The sequence below is a fragment of the Azolla caroliniana genome, unplaced genomic scaffold (genome assembly GCF_043228905.1).
Source record: "Azolla caroliniana isolate FFs.n. ecotype wild unplaced genomic scaffold, voAzoCaro1.0.p SCAF_16, whole genome shotgun sequence".
In the NCBI taxonomy this organism is placed as follows: domain Eukaryota; kingdom Viridiplantae; phylum Streptophyta; class Polypodiopsida; order Salviniales; family Salviniaceae; genus Azolla; species Azolla caroliniana.
The window spans coordinates 910,780-932,071 of record NW_028230451.1 but is presented as its reverse complement, the minus strand read 5'-3'; the positions used below and the strand labels follow the sequence as shown (position 1 = coordinate 932,071).

Here is a 21,292-nt window from a genome sequence, read left to right as displayed (position 1 = left end):
CGACATGGGCAACTACTGGAAGAACAAAGTTGTGCCCAAGCTCAAGAAGTTCTTTGATATTTTTGAGAAAGACAAAGAGGCGGCCACCACAGCTGTCGCAACCAGAGATCTGGAGCTACCAACGCCACCACCAGAAGAAGACGTAGCAGTAGTAGCAGCAGTAGGGACGGTTGAGGCTGAACCTAGTACTAGTAGTAGTAAAAGTAGTACTAGTCATGGTGAGGTTCATACAACCCCGTCCTCCTCCATCACTACCTCCACTCCTACTCCTACTCCTACTCCCACTCCCACTGTGGATCTACCTCCTCCTCCTCCTGCACACAAAGACGAGCCCAACGCTAACCCTAACGCTGTCGCAGTAAAAGTAGCGTCAACAACTATCACCACCACCACCACCGAAGTTGTAAAAGTGGCCACTCTTGAAAGCCAGCCACCAACACCTCCAAGCATCACTGTCACTACCACCACGCCCACACCGACACCGGCGACACCGGCGACCACGACGACACCACCGGAGACCACCAGCACGTCGACATCGCCGCCACCGGCAACCACCACAACAGCAACACCACCACCGGCCACCACATCAGCATCAGCACATACCACCACCGTAACACCACCACCTACAACCGTCACGACACCTATCAACACCGTAGCACCGCCACCGACAACTGCCACGACGCCACCGATAACTATCACCACCGTAACACCACCACCTACAACCGTAGCGACACCTATCACCACCGTAACACCACCACCTACAACCGTCACGACACCTATCACCACCGTAACACCACCACCTACAACCGTCACGACACCTATCACCACCGTAACACCACCACCTACAACCGTCACGACACCTATCACCACCGTAACACCACCACCTACAACCGTCACGACACCTATCACCACCGTAACACCACCACCTACAACCGTCACGACACCTATCACCACTGTAACACCACCACCTACAACTGCCACGACGCCACCGACAACTATCACCACCGTAACACCACCACCTACAACTGCCACGACGCCACCGATAACTATCACCACCACCGTAACACCACCACCTACAACCGTCACGACACCTATCACCACTGTAACACCACCACCTACAACTGTTAGGGCATCTCCAGTCACCATCACTACTATCACAGAACCACCCACTGCACCATCACTATCACCATCACCATCACCATCGCCATCACCTCCAGCTGCCACTTCCAGCTAAGCACCTAGACCTCTCTGCATCCATCCCACATCCTAGAACCTCATAGCATGTGGAGAAAGGGGCCTACAGCTACAGCTTCTCTTTTTCGTAAATACAGGTCCTTCTACATCGTTGGATTCTTCTTGGAGTTTTATTGGCACCTAAATATTTAATCTTCCAAGCAGCACATTCATTTGCTATTTTTACCAACCCTCCTCCTTTCTCCCAATACACAGAAACAAGCAAATAATAAGATTTTCTCCATTGTAAGACAATGACTAAGTTCACACGTTCATATTTTCTACTATTAACCTTGGCTTGCTATTTGCAGTCTTCACACTTCTGTGTGTATGTATATATATACATTTTTCAATATTTGATGTAATTGTTTGCTCACTAATGTACATAAATAATCTGGGAACAGATTTTGTAACAAGCCATTCCAATTTCTCCCTAAGTTAAAGTACAATAAATTGAACTGCACATTGAAATAATATGTTCTATTAATCACGGTTATAAACCAACCACACAAACCTGCCAAGGCTTTAGATAGTTTTTCAAAGACGCTCATTATTTTCTGTAAGTTGTGCCAGTTTACAAAGATATAAAAAATTTACATGTATACGTAATAGTGCAATATTAAGGACCCATCTTCATCTATTATGTACCAATTGTGGCCTCCTTACAATCCAATTCAGTAGCCACCGTAACATTTATTTGCCTACCTGACTCAATTCACGTAGCATGATTGCCATTATTGCAGGCGTTCTGTATCATCACTCTTATTATACCATACATTTCGGTCTTTTAATCCACATATCAAGCTACATTGATGTTTCACAAAACGGAATTTTGGATTTTGAACCCAATGATGTCAAAGATTCAAAGTCCTATGATCATTATTGCCATTTATTTCCTTCCATCTACGTGCTTGAGAGCAAAAACTTTATGATCAACGCAATACATTTTGCTCTATCCCTACAGCATTGCATTTGGAAGATAACTGAAACTTAGTACACTTGGAGGAAACCAAGGGTTGAAAGTTGAAACACCATAACTGAAGGAAATATGTACTGGAGACGTTTCTGTTTAAACTCTTATCAATGTCATTCTCATTATAGATGGATAAATCTGTAGGAAAAGAAAAGAGAGAAAAAGATAGAAAGAAAAGGAGAAAAGAGAGAAAGAATGAGGGAAACTGATTTAGTTTTATTTATGTAATAACACCCTAATGATTACAATGTTGGTGGTGGCTTTATAAGACCACCACCGAGGCGGACCATCTTCCTAAGAAACTAATAACTAACACTAATATTATTTATTTATTTTCGTTTATTATATTTTAATTTCCACAAAAGCTGCCCGGAAATTGAACATCTCTATCATGGAGTTTTTGTGGAGTTTGGTTAGTTATTGACAGAAGATTACTTGTTAGTCGTGTTAGGTAATTACAGATACAAAGGCACACTATGTATAGTATAAGGATTTTGAGGCAGGTAATAAACACATTGACAGCCATCGAGAACACAAATGTTAAAACTTATTTTACGTTTAAAGAAGGCTAGAGCAAGATATTGTTAAAATCAAGCCACCAGGAGTAAGGATTTCAACTTAAGTACTGAGTTCCATCCATTATTACAAAACACCAAGAAACAATATAAATTTCTTAAAGCCGAAATTTTATGTTCAAGGAATTTCCACAGATACTTCCACTCTTTTACACTGCAAGAGAGTGCAATGGAGCTTGTTTTGAATGAATTAACGAAATGTTTAAAACCATTTCATGCAATGAGCTCTCACAACACCTTCACTCTTCTACACTCAAGAGTAAAGTCTAATTGTTTTGAAACTCGAGAATGCGATGGCCAAAAGAAGTCACATTCTTAAGCATCCATGACACTAGAGGTTCAGCATGTAGAAGGACATGGCAAACAAAGCTTACCCGGCTCCTTTCAGGATGATGGAGCAAACTTAAACGGTCTGTTGTCTTCACATTTCAAATGACACATGAAAAGAACCCGATCCTTAAGGCCAAAAAGCTTCAAATGCATTCCATCAGAACCACATTCACAGTTAATATTCATCTCTACACTTTACCACTCCCATTTCAAGGACTCTTTGTTGAGCTTCATGATCTTCACATTATCTTCCATATCTCTCTCTACATAAGATGGCTCAGCCATTCCAGCATAAAAATTGTTACTACCTGTGCAAGCTCATTTAGCAAGAGAAACTAGGGGCCTGAATACGTGCAGCACATTCATAAGAGCCTCGTCTTCCACCCATCGACTACGGAGAGGAGAATACAAGAAAACGCGGGCATTCCTAGGGTTTATGGTCAATCCTAGAATGAGAAGATTACCTTTCCAAACCCAAGAAACATCAATATTTATGGCAGGTGAAATGTTCTTGATTTGAGACCACACATTCATCAAAAAAATCATAAACCTCACAGTCTTTAACAAGAAATGCCCTTGTCCGGTATATTCATCACAAACATAGAGCTTACCATTGATCACCATACCCAAATTCACCTCAAGGAGACTTCATATATGCGCCACTTGTCCATGTCCTTCTAACTATGTATGTCGAAAATATGTGAAGCTCTTGAAGCTATGTAAACTTTAGAGAAAGTGAAACCTCCAAAAAACAATCCCAGTTGGCCAAGTAACGGGAAGTCATAGTTTTCATTGAAGATTCTCTTGTGAGTTGACTATTGATGAGGTTTCCTTGGCAACATTTTTTAGTTTTAAGGTCAAACCTCCATAAAGTAGACCTATGATTGTGGCTTGTGGAAGTTCGTGATCATGAACAGACTCTCTTTAGTTACTAAAGCCTCCTTTGCAGAAGTTTCTTTGATCATCCCATATGAAAATGAGAAAAATCTAAGGAGAGAAGAGGAACAGACTTGTATCAGGAAACATAAGAGGGCGGGGAGGTAAGAGATTGAGAAAGAAAGAAAGAGATATCGATGGAGATAGATAGATAGATTTCTTTTTAACGTCCACGGCGGAAGTGCATGACGAGGATCGAACAGACGAGGATCTACTATGGAAACCTTCTATCTATTAAGCTAGAGGAAGTTAGTCATGCTCTCTCTCTCTCTATATATATATACGCAGATTTGATGGAAGCCGCAGGTTTTTTCTAACTAAAGACAGGCTATCTATATATAGTAGAAGGGAGCCGCCAATTTAAGTAAGAGGCAACACATCGCATATCCCCTCGCCATTAAAGCAGGCTAAGAAGGTAAGGCCAAGAGACATTAGAAGCTAATAGATACATATGCACCAGGTTATGAAGGGTATGTACTAGGGAATAAGGAATACCATCAAGGCGCACTCCTCTTCTTGCTATTGTTGTCTGAGGCAGAGTTAGAGATGCTCCTTGTTACTCTAGTCTCTCAACACACTCAGCAATGTATTAGTTAGTATATCAATAAGAGGTGGTATGTTAATGTTCTAAGCGATAAGTAACACTTGTAATAGGATTTTGCCTTCTTCATTTAATTCAAACCATGTATGGTACGGGGCATTCTCTTCTTTTAATGTCTTGATTGGAGCAACAGCTTATACATCTAATGAATCCTTCTTAGCATATATAATAGTGTCAGAGAGAAAATTGCAATGAGTCTCTATGGAGGATGATCTTCTCAATTTAGTGGATCGAAGCCTATTACGATCATAGCAAAAACAGGGAAAGTATGTATTATTGATCCCAATCCTGAAAAAGTAAACCCTTTCTGGGATATTTGGGTTTGTGATAGGAAGCCCTTATTGGAATAAGAGTGGGATCCGGCGGAATGGTGGTGAAGAGATGTTAATGGTAAGATGGTTTCTTTCTTTGACTACTCTGTAAAATTAGGTAGGGAATTCCAACAAATGAGGGTTCCAGTTATGCCGGTTGCAGCTAAGGTATGGTTAAATAATAATATTCCTATGTATTCACTATTAGCATTTTGGAAATGGTTGTGGGCTCCACAGATTCCTTGCAAAATCATTACATTAAGATGGTTATGTGTCCACAATGCACTTCTAGTCTTGGAATGGATGCATATGGAAGAGGGAACCCAAACTTGCTCTTTTTGTGGGCTTTACTTGGAATCAATGCAACATGTCTCATGGAATTGTATGGCCGCATGTTATGTTTGGAAACGTATGTTGCGCCTCATTGATGTTGCATATGGACCTAATGTGATTACATGGGGAAATGTCTTTTGGATGGACGTAAATGTGGATAAGCATAATTATGAAAGAGAAAAGTTATTATTTACCCTTCAAACTAGGGGAAGGCAAATTAAGGACATACCATACTCAAGCTCAAATCGGTTGAATGTGGATGCTACAGTATGGGCGACGATATCATCGGTGGTTCTATGGAATATTTGGATAGATCGATGCAAAAATGTGTTTCAGCAAATAAAGCAAAATCTTGTTCATTGTGTGAAGGAAATTTGGTCAATGCTTATCTCAATTTTAAAAGGTCAATATGACTCCTTCACAAGTAATGAAGATATGATTTTTATGAAACAACAATCCTTTAAAGGCAAATGAAAGGATTTGTTCATTTTTGTGGAGAGAAATGACAAAATGGATTGGCAATATGTACCCCCACAATGGTTGTTTCCTCCATAGGTGGAGGTTGGTGTCAAGTATGACATAATAGGGGATATCTTACCCACCACTACGTTGTATTATTATATATCTTGTATATGCTTTTTGGATTGCTAATGGAAACTATGATGTAGTTTAAAAAATTAAAAAAATGTATTAGTTAGTATCCATCAGATCTATCTAAGCAGGCTACCTTCCTCTAAGAGATTGACTATATGGTATTTACGAATCCTATTACATGATCTTGCAAAACAGATTGATGGATGTCTCTTATGTGAGAGTGCTTATTGGGGCGTCCTACTCGAATAGATCCACCGTATCTATGGGTTGAAAGAGAAGACATACTTGGCGATTTTGTATGAGCAACCTTATCATCAAAGCATGGAAATTGACAAGCATCATATTCTCATTTATTCTCGTTAACCCAAAACATACACATCGATTAAGTCCCAAGAAACATGATCACTTAGACATACGATATACTAGATTATTTACACACATGTTACATGCTAGTGGATCTACATGACCCACTACATGGTTTCTTTAGGCTTGTAACTATCCTCCCTAGTGAAAGCAAGATCAAATGCTTATCCTTAATCACGACATCATGATTGGAGAAGAACATAGGGCCACCATCACAAACGTGAAATATATGCTCGTAGCCAAATTTGAAATGAAGGATATAGACAAGCTTCATTATTTTCTTGGCATCAAGATCGTTTGCATACCTCACTAGATCTAGCTTTCCTGGATCCTAGCACCACATCATCTTGAAAAAAAATTGTTTAAATTGGACTTGAGGAATTGCAAGTTGCTCATGACCACATGCGACTAGAATGCAAAGATGCACTCTAACTCTAACTCACTTATCTAGATGCGACACACCCCAACCTTAACTACATGGTTAGCCTCTTTAGTTAGTGTGAGATAACAAGTTCAAGTAGACAGTGCATGAAGACATCCATATATGTATGTTTATAAATTAAAGATTGCCATTAATTTTATTAATCACACATGTCATTGCATTGAAAAAAGTTGATATCTTGGGTATTCTACAAACTCTCCCATCATTAGTACGCAGTTCCTATCTTCGATTTATATTTGTATTGGAGCTCTACATAGATCCAACAACCCACCTCTCTTGTGTAAGTATGTTATTTACCTATTTATATTATCGATAACTTGATTATAGTTTATTGATTTTTAGCATTATTTTAAGCTTTGCTATAATTTTTTCGAGGCTTTGGTTTTGCTCTTCGGCGTATAGTTGTTTCGATCGTCTCAATGAGCTATGCCTCATCCAGTAGATGTCTAAAAAATATCTATCTATGTCACACGCATAACACATATATATCTCACATCTACTTTTTTCCATTGTGTTAAGACAACCTATCTAGTTCTCAAAACCTTTACATTCATTTCACGCATTAACTAGTGTGCAGTTGGATTACACTTAGGGTGTACCACAGTTTGTAAACGGCACTCTAAATCGTGACATCTTATACGAGGTGGAAGTCCTTGTTAAGTTCAAGGGCTTCATGGATGTTGATTAGCCTAGTAACTTAATAGATCCACGATTAACATCAAACTTTGCCTTCTCCTTGGGAACCTATGTTATCTCTTAGAGTAGCAATAATCAATCAATTATGGTTGTATCGAGCATCGAGGCAGTAAAGAGACAAAGATTGCCCACTATGAAGCCATGTAGCACAAGCATATCATGTAAGACTTCAATAGCTCATTGAATTGGAGCGAAGGGAGCATTATTTTGTGTATTTGTAGGTAACCCATCATTATAGGGCATGTTAATATCTCCAATACAAAAGTGGTGTAAATCAAAAGATAATAGTCGTTAAAATAGAACAATAAAGGTGGTTAATAGTCGGCATCCCACTTTTGGAGCGCTATTCTTCATAGTGGACATTTCAAACTAAATCTATGGAGAACATGACAAACTCATTGTTTGCTAGTTGTTCCCAAAACCGTAAGTTAACAACATACAATCATGAGTATCACTACATCATTTAAACTTGGTGAGTTTATAAATAATCATCGATCGAGAATACTATATAAGTATAAAGGCAATGTTGTTTGTTGCCTTGTGGTTTTGAAGGTGATGGCATTTTGTTGATGTAGAGAGAAAAGAGAGAATGTGTAAAAGATAATTTTACATGGGATTTTGTGTAGTGCTTAATGTAACGAGATAAGGAGAAACACTTCAGACGAAATGAAAAGTACATATCTGTAAATGATGAAATCATTACATAAAGAAGTACACGTGTTTGGTAAAAGTGTTAGGTAAAAATGAGGAAATTAGGGACTCCTACGTATTGGCACTACCCTCTGGAAGTGTCCGAAGATGGACACTTGAGTGGTTAATGCTCGTGAACTACTTCCAAATAAATTGTAAGCCAATCTATTTATAAGTTACTTATATGCAATCTTCTGATTGTGTTATGGAATATAGTAAAGGATATAGAAGACAAATTATGGATTACAAGGGAAAGTTTTACTTGCCGAGAAAGGATGAAACTTTGATTAGTTAATGTTGATAGAATCCATCAAAAACATGTCACGAAAATTCAAGTTTATAGTATTTTGGTAGCTTTAGAGAGAGAAAACTAGCGAACTTGTTAACTTGGAAATGGGTGCAAGATAACTTGGTGTATAAGTCCCACCTAAACTTTTCTTGTATGCTTTTTTGTTTAAAAACATTTACCGATGAAGAATATTGATTTGTTGTAACGAGATCATGGGGAATGAATCTCTCACTCCTTAGTATATATAGTTTTTGATAACTTATAAAATGGATATGGTTTGAGTGCAGTAAAGAAATCTTGTTACACATATTTATGATGCATTTTTGCTTCCATCCATGGGAAATAAATATGCAATATTGTCACTAAAGTCTTCTAACAAAGATTGTGCCTACTATCAAGATATATCAAAGTTTGAGCACTAAAAAGCAAGGACTAACAACTTCCTTTGTGTCTACTATCAAGAATTTGTCTTGGTAACTATTTGCAACAAAAGGTCCCCACTCTCTAGGAGGTAATGGTTTTGCTTTGTTCCTTTGTTGTTAATTGGTATTGTAAATATTTCGTTTGATCTCTCTTATTTGATGCAACCACAATATGAATCGGTCAAAATGGAGGGCCCTACGTAAGATTTTGCCTTATTTGAGCAGTCAACGTTTTATAGTTTTCGAAACTAGTAGTTACCCAATTGTAATATAAGTATTATCAAAAAGCAAAAGGTCGTCGGCACTAGATTTTAAACGGTATTGAATTTCTGTACAAAATATATTGAAAAGTCGGAGAAAAGGAGGTTTAAAGTATGATGTTTCACTTTGTATAGAGAAAATGAGATAATGTTTTACTTAACTCAGATATGTGAGCCTTGATACAAAGTATTGTGAAACGTTAAAGAGAATGAGATTTAAAATATAAAGTTTCACATTCTAATGAGAAAATGAGGTGATGTTTTACTTAACTCGGATATGTGAGCCTTGAAATTCCGCACTTCGTAGAAACGCAAGTACACGTTTGGTTTCAAAAGAATGCTTATATATTGGCTTCCATTAGGCTCCATCGCGGAAGAGGCCGAGGCAGACCAACATGTGTACCCCACAAGAGAGGGTCGATTTCAGACCACTAGAACCTTTGTCTTGGCCATGCCAAACTTGGAACTCAAATGGACATACATTTTGATTGTTCTTGTGACCAACCGACAACTGCATAATGGTCCCCACCAACAAACAGTCTGTGGGATTTATTTCTGAAAGGAAGAAGACGCCATCGCCATTGTTTGAGTTGAAGCAGGAGCTTCTCCTGATTCCGGGGCAGTATCAGCTGACAGTGTCGCCATTCCTTTGAATCGAGTGGGATCCTCGAATTTTTTAATCAAACCTTAGGTCTGCAATCTCTCCTCATGGATGTAGAAATCAATCTCAAATTGGATCGTCTGACGTCAGTCTATCTATCTATCTATCTCAACGATCTACTGTTTTTCCTGTTTTTTCCTGATATAAATCTTCCACCGAAGGTTTTGCTCATGATTGAACGCTCTTTAAAAAAAATCTAAAGCTTTCCAAGGTTCTTGTTTCTCTTGATATGTTATTGATGACTTCTTTGTTGGAATAAGCTGAGCAATTGTATGCGGAGAGTGGGGAAGAGAGATGGAAGATTTTGTGAAGGTTCGTAGTGCTCAAACCAGCATATCTTTGAAATGCAAAGCATTAGAGATGGAAGCTGAAGAAGATTTGTATTTCCTGTCCTCATCATGCGCGTGACGTATGGATTAATGTACTGTATTCACAATGGAATTTGCAGCAATGGTGAATTCTAGTTGAATAAATGGGACTACATGCATTTCAATCGCTAACTCTATTGAAGCAATTGGTATTAGATCCTTCTCAGTAGTAATTATATACTTGTAAGTGTGAAAGATTTAGTAGAGGTTAACAGGAATTGCCAGTAGTAACAACACTACATAAAGTCAGAAATGATAGTAAGGTTTTTTGGGTGAGAAACATTGAAATGAGAAAAAACGTAAATGTAAGTGTGACAGATTTAGTAGAGGTTAACAGGAATTGCCTGTAGTAACAACACTATATAAAGTCAGAAATGATAGTAAGGTTTTTTGGGTGAGAAACATTGAAATGAGAAAAAACGTAAATGTAAGTGTGACAAATTTAGTAGAGGTTAACAGGAATTATTGCCTGTAGTAACAACACTATATAAAGTCAGAAATGATAGTAAGGTTTTTTGGGTGAGAAACATTGAAATGAGAAAAAACGTAAATGTAAGTGTGACAGATTTAGTAGAGGTTAACAGGAATTATTGCCTGTAGTAACAACACTATATAAAGTCAGAAATGATAGTAAGGTTTTTTGGGTGAGAAACATTGAAATGAGAAAAAACTTAAATGTACACCACATACAACGAAAGAAATGGAGGACACATTGAGAGAGAGAGAGAGAGAGAAAGAGGGAATTTATATGTATGAATTGAATTACACAGAATGCAGCCAGCAGGTGTTGCTGCTGCTGCTTGCTTGCACACACTCCACTCTTTCTTCACGAAGAAGAAGAAGAAGAAGAGGTGAGCAGCTGCTCGAAGGCGAGTTTCCTCTTGGTAGCCATGGCAGGTGTGATGGTGGATGAAGCAATCATAGTAGTAGTAGTAGTAGCAGCAGATGAAGCAGAGGAGGATGTTGTTGATGGTGATGACGAAGGTATGCCCAGGTCCCTTAGGATCTGATGAATAAGATCCTTGAAGATCAATCGCTCGATGTCCAGAGCTATTTCACCCTTCTGCTCATCCACAATCTGCGCCGACCATTCCACTCGAGTCTCTCTGCGCAGGTCCTCTTCAAGAAGACGAAATGTACTCTCACGCTGATCATCATCGTCATCATAATCTTCTTCTTCTGCTTCTTCAACAAGATTGCCATCACCATCACCGTCCTCGTACTCATCTTCCTTTTTGTCGCTTCCTTTCTTCCATTTTCTCTGCGTCTTTAACCTTCCTCTACCTCTCCCAATTTCTTCCCAGACTTCTCGTAACAAAAAATTGGCCCCCTCGCCAGTTAACCGCACACTGTTGTCGTTGTTAAGACCTTCAATAAAAGGTTCTAATAATGGCGAGCATCCAATCAGTTTGCTGTTAATATTCATGAACTTCTGCTGGTTCATCAGAATCCATGGCTTCTCTTGCAGCCGCAGCCATGTCTTTATTTGTCTTGTCAAGCTTAAGTTCACCGCATCGAACAGAAGCTTTCTTTTCCAGCTGTCGCCATCTTTCTCAGTCCTTTCTCCTTCTAACAGAAGAAATAGCCGTGGCTCTAACGGCACTAACTTAAAGAAGCTGATTTCGTCTTCTCTTTCTTCTTTATTCCTTGCAGATCCTCCTCTCAAGATCAGTTGTTTTACATACTCATAATCTTTGTCTTCGTTCGATATAATGGAGAACTGATCAGACTTTACTGTTACACTGTGAGTGCCTTCCACGCTTTCAATAACTTGGGCGACAGCTTTGCTCAATCTAGCATTTCCGATATCTACAAAACGATTCAGCAACAAAGAAAATCAATTTTCCTATGTGATGAAACATGATCAGATTTAATGAATTTAACTGGAAAATGGACTGTATTTGTTACATCTTGTCAACTACGCCATATTCCATCTTCCTGAGAATCATTGGTGTCATCGACTTAAACAGTAACATTGTATTACATCCATCTTAGCAGTAAATCTCGCCAGATGACTAACAGTTACTTTGTTATAATCATGAGAACCATCCAGTTTAAAACTTTCCATCTTAATGATTGAATTATCTTGTGCAAACTGGGATGCGTTGGTTTCAAATATTCGAACCATAATTAGTTTACATCCATGATGACCTGACACTGAAGTTAAATAACATGATGTTATAATGCATATATCTACCTTCTTTAAAATTGAGCTTGAACTCTTTTGGTTCTGGCGGAGAAGAAATGTCTTCTTCGTGATAAAAGGGGCCATCAAGAACAGAAATGGGACTGGGCTGCTCACAGCTTCCAGTGGATTTATCTCCCTGTGATTCTGTATCATCATTCTGCAGAAGGATACAGAGCAAGGAAAATGGTATTAGAGTTCTGTCATACGAACATAAACTTTCTAAAGGAAACGGTTCTGAAAGCTTTTGTTAGAGACTTACCTCTTTTGTGAGCAAGTTCAAACCTACTTCCTGACATGCTTTGTCTCCTCGCAGAATACACTTAGTTTTGACATTTGTTGGTAACTGATTAGTAGAGTTTCTAGTGTGCTCTGCTTGCGAAATACTCATATTACTGAAAGTAGAAGCGGAAGCAGATACAGAAGCTTCTAAACTTTCACCTGAACTTTTAGTCTCAATGGTGGAACTATTGAAGTTAGCAACTATTTCATTCTGCACAATCTGTTCCATGGAAGACTTGCAATGGTTGTTCACGTTTGTTTTCTCATCAAAGCGAGATTCTTCAGTTAATTCTGACTCAGAGAAGGTTATCCTGCGTTTCACCTTCGGGTCAGCTTTGGAAGATGGACTATTTTGAACACCATTAAAGGACTTTGAAGCTGACTCTGGAGACTGTAGATCCCTTATACTACGAGGTATAGCTGCTCGAGACCGTGTGGAACTTTGGGCAGAATTTGAACTCAAATTGGCTACTGCTTTATTAACTGGAGACAATTTCCTCTCTGGTTTTAGAGAAACTACCTGGTGCTCTTTGATGTCTTTATGGATTGTAGCCTTCTTGTTGGTTTTCTCGGGTAATTGCTTATTGATATGTTTTCCATGGTAATTCTTACTGTTTCTTGACTCTTTCGTTAGTATGGAAGCTGGAGAACCATCACCCTGAGGGCTTTGAGGGGGTGAGGAAAGGTGATCCAACTTTTTCTGAGGAAACTGATGAGAAGATGGTGAAGTGAAGGAATTCGTTACTCTATTAATTACTCCTCTGCTGGTAGCCACCCTATTGTTTATGGTGCTTTGACCATTGCGCCCATTGCTAGCTTCATTAGCAACAACTGGTTTTCTTGGCAAGCTTGCTGAAGAATAAGTTGAATTGCAATACGTTTCTCTCATCATTCGGGGAGACCGATAATATTCTGGCGATGAATGTTTACTCAGAGAACTATCAGTTGCCGAAAACGTAGCATCAGAACCCTTCATTCGGTTTCTATGATGGGTGATTCCAGATGGATTTCTCCTATAGGAGGCCTCAGATTCTGAATGTATAGTGCCTTCATCATCATAGTTTAACCTCCTGTTGGCCTTCCATTCGGATTGTTGAGAAGCTTGCTCATTGTGAAACTGCCTAATTCCAGGTAAACTCAGTGCTTCTGAGTTTTCAGATTGAGCCCTGATCTTCTCACCTTGAGAACCCAAATAATGGCCTTTAAGATGAATAGATCCTAGAAGTTGCCTCAATGCTTCCAGGTCTTGCTTTGACTGGCCTTTCATTCCTGCCATTGATCTAGTGCCTCTTTCTTCAGCATCTGATTTATGCCATGAATCTTTTCTTTGCATTTCTTCAATCTGCGCACACAATTTGGCAGCTGAAGACAACATATAAGGCGGGCAGTCTTCTGCAAAGTGATGGTTTTTGGGTATCAGATGGAAGGGATTTTCGAGATCATCAGTTTCAGATTGACTCGGATTGAATTGGCTAAGAGAATCCTGGAAATGGAGGTAGTCATCCTCTCCATCTTCCTCAAGATCCACAGCTATGTTGACGTCTTGCCTGCGTTTGGAAGGGAAGAATGAAGGTGACACATACTTACCACATTGGCTAGTATAACCTACCTCGAGGTCAGATACATTGCTATTGCAAGTTGATGTCAGTGATCGAATTGTTTGCATTGCAGAAGGGTTAGAAGCATCCATCTTGTTATTAGTAGTATTAGGACTTGTGTTATCCCTACTAAAGCCACCAGGCATCCCTTCCAGACCCATTAACTTGGCCACAACATTCGAGCTAAACGAAGCCCTCTTCTCATTATTTGATTCGGTATCACAATCACTAGTACTGCATGAGACACTCCTTGAAGCCGTGACATTCTTTGAATGAAGCTTTTGAGGTGCTTTATAAAAACCCGTCCCTCTACCATCGAGGGAAAGTCTCGGAATCTCGCGCGAATTCAATCCTCCTTCAAGAGGAAAATCTACTGAAGAAACCCTGGATGGTTCATAAGAACTGGGACGGGATGTGCTACGATTATAGGACAACTTTGTAACACTTGGTGTTTCTTTATCCTTGGCAAGATCAACTAATGAAGGTCTTGAAGGAGGATATTGGTGATGAGGCTTTTGATGACTGGAAGATAGATTATTGGCAAGGTTATTGCCATTGTAACCAAGATTAAGAGTGGGAGCTTCTCTAAGCCGAGACAGCAATCTTAGCGATTCACTAAGCTCAGGCGGAGTAGATGGTCGGGGGGGTGTTTCAGGTTTAGCCTTATGAGAATTAGCAAGACCTTGGCGAGAAGAACGTGCCTCCAAAGGAGGACCACGATCATAATTGTCAAGGAGATCAGGTATAAGTAATGCAGAATCAGGTATTCTTGAAAGCTCTTTCAGAGCCCCTCGGGCAGCTGCTGCTGCGGCTCTCTCTGCTGTGTCCACTGACCTTCTAGGGTTCACTTTTCCCTCATGATTTGAAAGGTTTGTCATAAACCTTGGTTCGTGTAGAGATCGAGATGAATCAAGCCTCCTAGGAAGAAGTGAATATGGTGGATACTGAGGCGGATCCAAAGTGGTTTTGGGTAGTTCAGATAATCTGTTGCTTGTGGATGCTACATTTCTATACATTGAATCATCCTTCTTGAACTGTTGTGGTTGAGGATGATGTGGGTCTTGTGATGAAGGTCCAGTACGCCTAGGTGCGTGGGGTACAGTGGAGATTTGTTTGTATTTATCTACTGTGTTTCTTTCATCTTCCGGTTTCTTTTTACTTTCAGCGTCCGACAGCTGCTGTAAATATACAACAATAGAGAAGACTGGATGATTACTGGAAGTATCTATGGAAAGCATGGAAATTTTCTTGTTAGACATATGTGTTGAATTGAGAGAGAGAGTTTTCCTTACTGTTTCTTGATGGATGGAATCTCCACCCTGATTCGTAGGCGAAACTTGCCCACTTTGAATACCTGCATTGAGATGAGAAAATAACACAGATCATTCTTTTTCTGAGCCCCCTCCCCCAATTAAAGCTTGCCTTCTTTTCTATTTGTTTCATGAGACGGTAATGCATTTTCTTTCTGTGTTAGAAGCGTTAACTCATGCTGCTTTGTTTATTACATACCTGCAATGCGTTTATGTCCATAAAGTCTCCTTCCTGTCAAGACCTGATGTCTATCAAAGATCTGTAAAATACCCGCCATGCATCCGATTTGCTTCTCAAGCTGAGGATCTTCTGACAGAGATTGCAGAAGCTTATTCGTAGACATGGTGGATCTACCCCTAGCCTTGGTTACACTCCCACTTCCTCTCTCTGGGTCCATCAGAAGCTCATCCCAGATACCTGTGCGGAAGAAGGAAGAAGATTCAGAGAGAAGAAGTGACTTGCAATCAGCAAAGAACACTCATCAGGGCCTTGTAGTTTAGGATGAGAAATCAACGCATGAACTAAACTCCTGTTGTATATTATATGCGTACGACTGTTTTGTTGTGATTTTTATTTTTGGTTCAAAACTCATCATTATGATCTTCTTCTTTTTTATTACAGAATGCCGCTTTAAAATACAAGTAAATCGATCTATCATAGCTTAGTGCGCTTGCAGCTATACGGCCATTGTACCATCTAATAAGGCGAGCTCATCAAAATACGAAGGAATATCTAGGGAGTTTCAAAAGGGGGATTTCTTTTGTTACAGTTTGAGAGAGAGAGAGAGAGAGGGGAAATAATACCTGTGAAGCAGAGTTTTGATTGATACGGTAATTGTTATACCTAAGAAGAGGAGGAGGAGGAGGATGAAAAAGAAGAAGAGATTGATAACAATGAAGAGATAAAACTACTGATTTTCTGCAAGCCAGAAAGCTATGGTGAAAACACTGTGATTAGTGCTGAAGGGTGGAGCTCTAACCCCCAAATTGGCAATAGAAGAGATTGATAACGAACGATGAGGAGAGAAAACTACTGCTATGGTGAAAACACTGTGATTAGTACTGAAGGATGAGCTCTAACCCCCAAATGGGCAATGATTATGGACAAAGATAATAAAAGCACTGAAATTGATATACAAAGGCAGAGAAGGTCTGATCAGAGAGGAGCCATGGTTGGTTGCTCCGTCTGTCTCTGTATTCTCTTCTTCTTCTTTTCTCTTTACTGACTGATAGTGCAAGGTGGACCAGTAATGGTGAGCTTGGGGTTCTGTACAATTAATCTACTCTAACCGTGTAAAAATGACGGGTCTAGAGGGGGAAAGAGAAGGATGTACATTTCTACATTCTTACTTTCATCATCATCATCATCATCAGGCGAAAAAGGGAAAGCCGCAAAGGTCCAGTGTAATGTAAATGTGTGTGTTTATGACTCTGTGCAGAGGAACAGAGTAGAAAGAAAACAGAGAGAGAGAGATAGAGAGAGAAGGAGAAAGGGGGGGGGGGGGGACAAAATTATTATTAAGCAACTGGCTGGCTGGCTGGGTATTAGTGTGAAGAAGGTAATGCCGTGTTTGTACGTTGAGTGCATTGATGGGCGCCCCCACCTACAACTTCTCTCTCTCTCTCTCTCTCTCTCTAACCTCTTCTCTGTGTCAGGCGAAGAAGTAAAAGAGAGATAGAGAGAGAAAAGGGGGGGGGGGGGGGGGGAGAGGCTCACAGCACATGTGTATGACAGACACACACAGTATGTATGTATGTACATACAGACATATATCAATATGTACATATGTATGTGTATGAAAAAAAAGCAGAGAGAGGAGGGTGTGGCTTTCTTAAGAAGCCTTTGCTTTGAATTGGCAAGTTGGGGGAGGAGGAGGAGGAGGGGGGGGGATGATTGATATTGATGATGATGATGATGATGCGTCAGAGGGCCCAACAGGAGTAACATGGGCTGTTTGTTTCTTGCTTGTTTCTTTCTGTCTCTCTTTCTTTGTTGGTTTGCACTTTGCACGACTTTCTACTACATACTACTACTACTACTACATACATACATGCATGCATGCATGCATGTCCATCTATCTATCTATATGTGTGTGTGTGTGTGTGTGTGTGTGTGTATGAATGAGAAGTGAGGAGGGCGAGTCTACATGGGGTCATGGGTGTTGGTGGGCCCCATCTCTCTCTCTCTCTGCCGTCCTCCCATTCTCTTATTGTATGTCTCCAACAGAACCAACCAATCCACCATCCATCCACTGCCACTCGATGATGTGTGTGTATGAATATATGTATGTATGTGTGTATGTATGTGTACATACATATGTACAAAAAGAAAAGCAGCTTGCGGCTCACCCCCACCCCCACCCATGACTTGCTTTGCTTGCTTCTCTTCATTTATTACTACTTGGCTTCAACAGGTCAAAAGAAAGTAAGAGAAAAAAAAATACATAACAACAGCAAGGGAAGCTCTCCAGACTCCAACCAACTTTGCTTTCAAACCAAGCCTCCCCTTTTTCTCCCCAGCTATAAGTAAGTAAGACTAGCTAGCAGTAGCTAGCTCCACACACATATGTAGTAGCATATGGCATATACAATACATACATATATATATGTATGTACATACAGCCTACTACAGTCTACAACTACTACTGAGTCCTTACTAGAAAGAATGAGATAGAGACAGAGAGCCCCCCCGGGGGGAAAGGGGAGGGGTGGGTGCTTTTTCCTAGGCCGAGAATCATGAAGCAACTCTGAAACAGAATCAAAACAACCAGCACACATACACACTCTCTCTCTCTCTCTCTCTCTCTCTCTCTCTCTCTCTCTCTCTCGCTGCGTCCTCCTAGGGAATGGTGGACTTAACTCCACCCCACTAAAATAATAAAGTCCTCCTCCTTCCTTCCTTCCTTCCTTCCTTCCTTCCTTATATGTATGTATGTATGTACATACATACATACATACATACATACATACATACATACATACATACATATATACCTTGGTTTCCACAAAATCCATCCCCTCCCTTTTAATACCCTCCCCTTCACATCATCCATCTCTAACGGAACTCTGATACCTAAGACTTCCAAGGCGACTTGCTCCTTGTGTGTGTGTGTGTGTGTGTGTGTGTTCTCCTTGGCATGGGCAAGGCAAGCTAGGATGGTCAGTCCACACGTAGGCAACCTTCTCCAAGGTTGGTTTGCATCTACCTCCTTCAATGTGGGCATCTATGCTTCTTTGTGGTTTCTCTAAGATCCTTAACTTCTGCCATGTTGCTTCAGAGCCACCTCATGCATCCATCCGTCCTGACTTGTTACTAGAAAAAAGTTATTGCGTTCAAGAGTAAAAAGGGAAATATGTGGCTCCTTTACTCGTGTGGCCAATGAACTACAACCCCCAAGTTGCATCATGGGATCAATACTATATGTAAGTCCAAAGATTGGACTCTATTTTACTTTACATTTAATCTATAGTTGTTCTTTGTGAATTTACTTTAGCTCCATGTTTTTGGTACTACAATTTGACGCCATACTGATATAAAACCCATTGCTTGTTATCAAAGATTAATCTCTTTGCCAATGTGCCAATCCCCTCCCTCGTGACAAGTTCATTTAGGTTCTCAATATTCTAGCATATTGCTTCATATTAACGCATACTCCGAGGTCTATAAATTTATTCTATCATTCAAACAACAAGGCCTAGTTGTATCGAATGATGACATAAGACCAAACTTGTGAGGTGTCACGCTTGATGAAGAGGTGGTTTGCTATTGAATACCTTATGCACACCATGTATATATAAATAAAAATGTATAGGTAGGTGAAGCATTTTGGAATTCTAACTTTTTGCAAGTTAAAAAATGTTAATGAGGTATCAATCTAGATTAATACTTTTGGAGGTCAAATTCATACTAGTGGCCAAATAGGAGAGAATATGTGGCAACATGGGAAATGTATGTAGCACATGCATTCCATATGATACGCCGCAAAGATTAAGTGGACCAACCTGAGGAGGCCAACATGTTACATATCCATGCTACACTTATTAGTGGGTGGTTGGGTGGGTGGGTGTGTGACTACCTCGAGATTGTGTTGTCGACAACGTGGTATGACAATGAAGAAGGGGGAAAGAAGAATCTAAGTACAAGTAAATCCAAAACCATTCAGTCTTGAATGTGGTTAAAGGTGGGGTTATCACTCCTAAAGTGATAGATCTAGCCCAATATGATGGTGTGGGGCTATCATTCCAAAAGTTATGGAGGCCATATATATCAAAGGAAGTTAGCCGACAACAACAAAACAAGTGCCAAATGATTTCTCTTTTGCTTGGAAATTAATCAAAAGTGAAGGCATGAATTGAGGAGGCGCATGTGCCCACATCCCTACCCCAAAAAAGGAGGCAATATAAAAAGTGTGTAATTCGGCATGACATATGCTTGAACAAGCAAAGCCTCCTTGTCTTCTTCTTCCTCCTCCTCTTCCTTACAATGTATTGATTGCGTGGATTATCTCTGACTTATAATGATTGTGGTTGAAAACAAATGGATGTATAAATTAATCCCTCTGTCATGTCTACTAAGAAGTTAGCTCTTAAACCATATTGATCATGTGTCTCTCTTTGCCAATGCACGATATAGATAAGTGTTGAATTGTACATGAATCCTAGGGTTCATGGACATGTAAAGGGTTAGCTACACTCATGGGCCTTACTTGGTTATATTTATTCTCCCACTAGGGGTGTAGATGCCCCCGGAAGTAGTATGAGTTCAATCATGCACCAAACCACAATTCTTGCCAATTTATGGGACTCAAATTGAGTGCCATTGTAAGTTGAGAAATCACAAGATCTATGGTTATATCAAGGTTAATTTCATGATTATGGCCACAATCCTAAGTAATGTTGTTCATGTAGGACAAGTAAAAATATCATGGATGCATTGCGTTTGTGTGCATGTGACCTTTCAAAAGGCTCAAGCTCTCTTCCTCATTCATGTATTGTACTTCTCTTCGAATTGAAGCTTTAGTCCTCACTCCTCAAGACTATCTTCATGACATTGACAAACAATAATGTATTTTTCCTCAACTTTAGTCCCCTGTTTCTAAAAGGGGAGATGAACAATGTGAAAGCTCGAGGCTTATACATGTCTCATGTCTTTAGTAAACAATCTTCTTCATTTGTTCAAATGAAAGGATGTATGTTTATCCTTTTGTCTCTGACCAATTAATGGTATATACAAAAACAAATATATATTTACATGCAACTGAGATTTGGAAACTCACCATTCATTGGTGTCAAAATTGAAGGGGAAACAATGCATCTGATAGAAAGTGGCAACATTCAACTAGTCCTCAAAATATGGTCTACACATTAAGGGGTCGTCCATAGAGTTGCATGTGAATAATTCGTTTGAAGGTAGTATGACGTGCAAATTTATTTGATCGACAATGTAATTGAAATCAACCTTTTCTTTACTACCTTGAAAGTTGCGTTGATGTATCCATTGTGTTAGGGATGAAGGAGACTTATTCCTGTGATAAGATGAAAAGCTAATAGTAAATCCTTGTTTCAATGGTCTCCTCCATGTTTCTCCACCCTAAAACTAAACCGAAGTATTTACTAGATGTGGTTATAATTTTATTTTCCTTGGCATATGCATTTATGGAAAGGTTCAAAGAATGCTTTGTGAAGGAGGGTATTATAATGTGTTTGAACATCAACTTTTAAAACATTTTTTACGAATACTTTTTCAATATGGCAGAGGCCTTGTGGTATTTAGACTCTATTTGCTAATGAAGTTGAAATACATGTATGGATATAAAAATAATTTAAGATATTAAATATCT

General features: G+C 39.6%; 1 protein-coding gene across 2 annotated transcripts; it reads right to left on the bottom strand.

Moving 5' to 3' along the window:
* Positions 1–10,803: 10,803 nt before the first annotated feature.
* TRM4 (LONGIFOLIA protein) lies at positions 10,804–16,452 on the bottom strand. 2 transcript variants are annotated; one of them, XM_087332590.1, is made up of 6 exons: positions 16,257–16,452; positions 15,652–15,870; positions 15,435–15,496; positions 12,525–15,320; positions 12,275–12,422; positions 10,804–11,886 (listed from the first exon to the last, which is right to left on the bottom strand). In XM_087332590.1, the coding sequence occupies exons 2-6, from the start codon at positions 15,848–15,850 to the stop codon at positions 10,904–10,906; spliced, it is 4,188 nt and encodes a 1,395-aa protein (XP_087188716.1). In that variant the 5' UTR covers positions 15,851–15,870; positions 16,257–16,452; the 3' UTR covers positions 10,804–10,903. The 2 variants fall into 2 exon arrangements, with proteins under 2 accessions (XP_087188716.1, XP_087188717.1); XM_087332591.1 differs by having other exon boundaries at positions 12,525–15,317.
* Positions 16,453–21,292: the final 4,840 nt, after the last annotated feature.

What these genes read in the sequence shown, in the direction of transcription:
- TRM4 (XM_087332590.1), bottom strand. Translation starts at nt 15,850, where the DNA reads ATGGACCCAGAGAGAGGAAGTGGGAGTGTAACCAAGGCTAGGGGTAGA. An exon ending in TGGACATAAACGCATTGCAG is followed by an intron (nt 15,497 to 15,651) that starts GTATGTAATAAA and finishes ATCTCAATGCAG; the next exon opens with GTATTCAAAGTGGGCAAGTT. An exon ending in TGAACTTGCTCACAAAAGAG is followed by an intron (nt 12,423 to 12,524) that starts GTAAGTCTCTAA and finishes ATCCTTCTGCAG; the next exon opens with AATGATGATACAGAATCACA.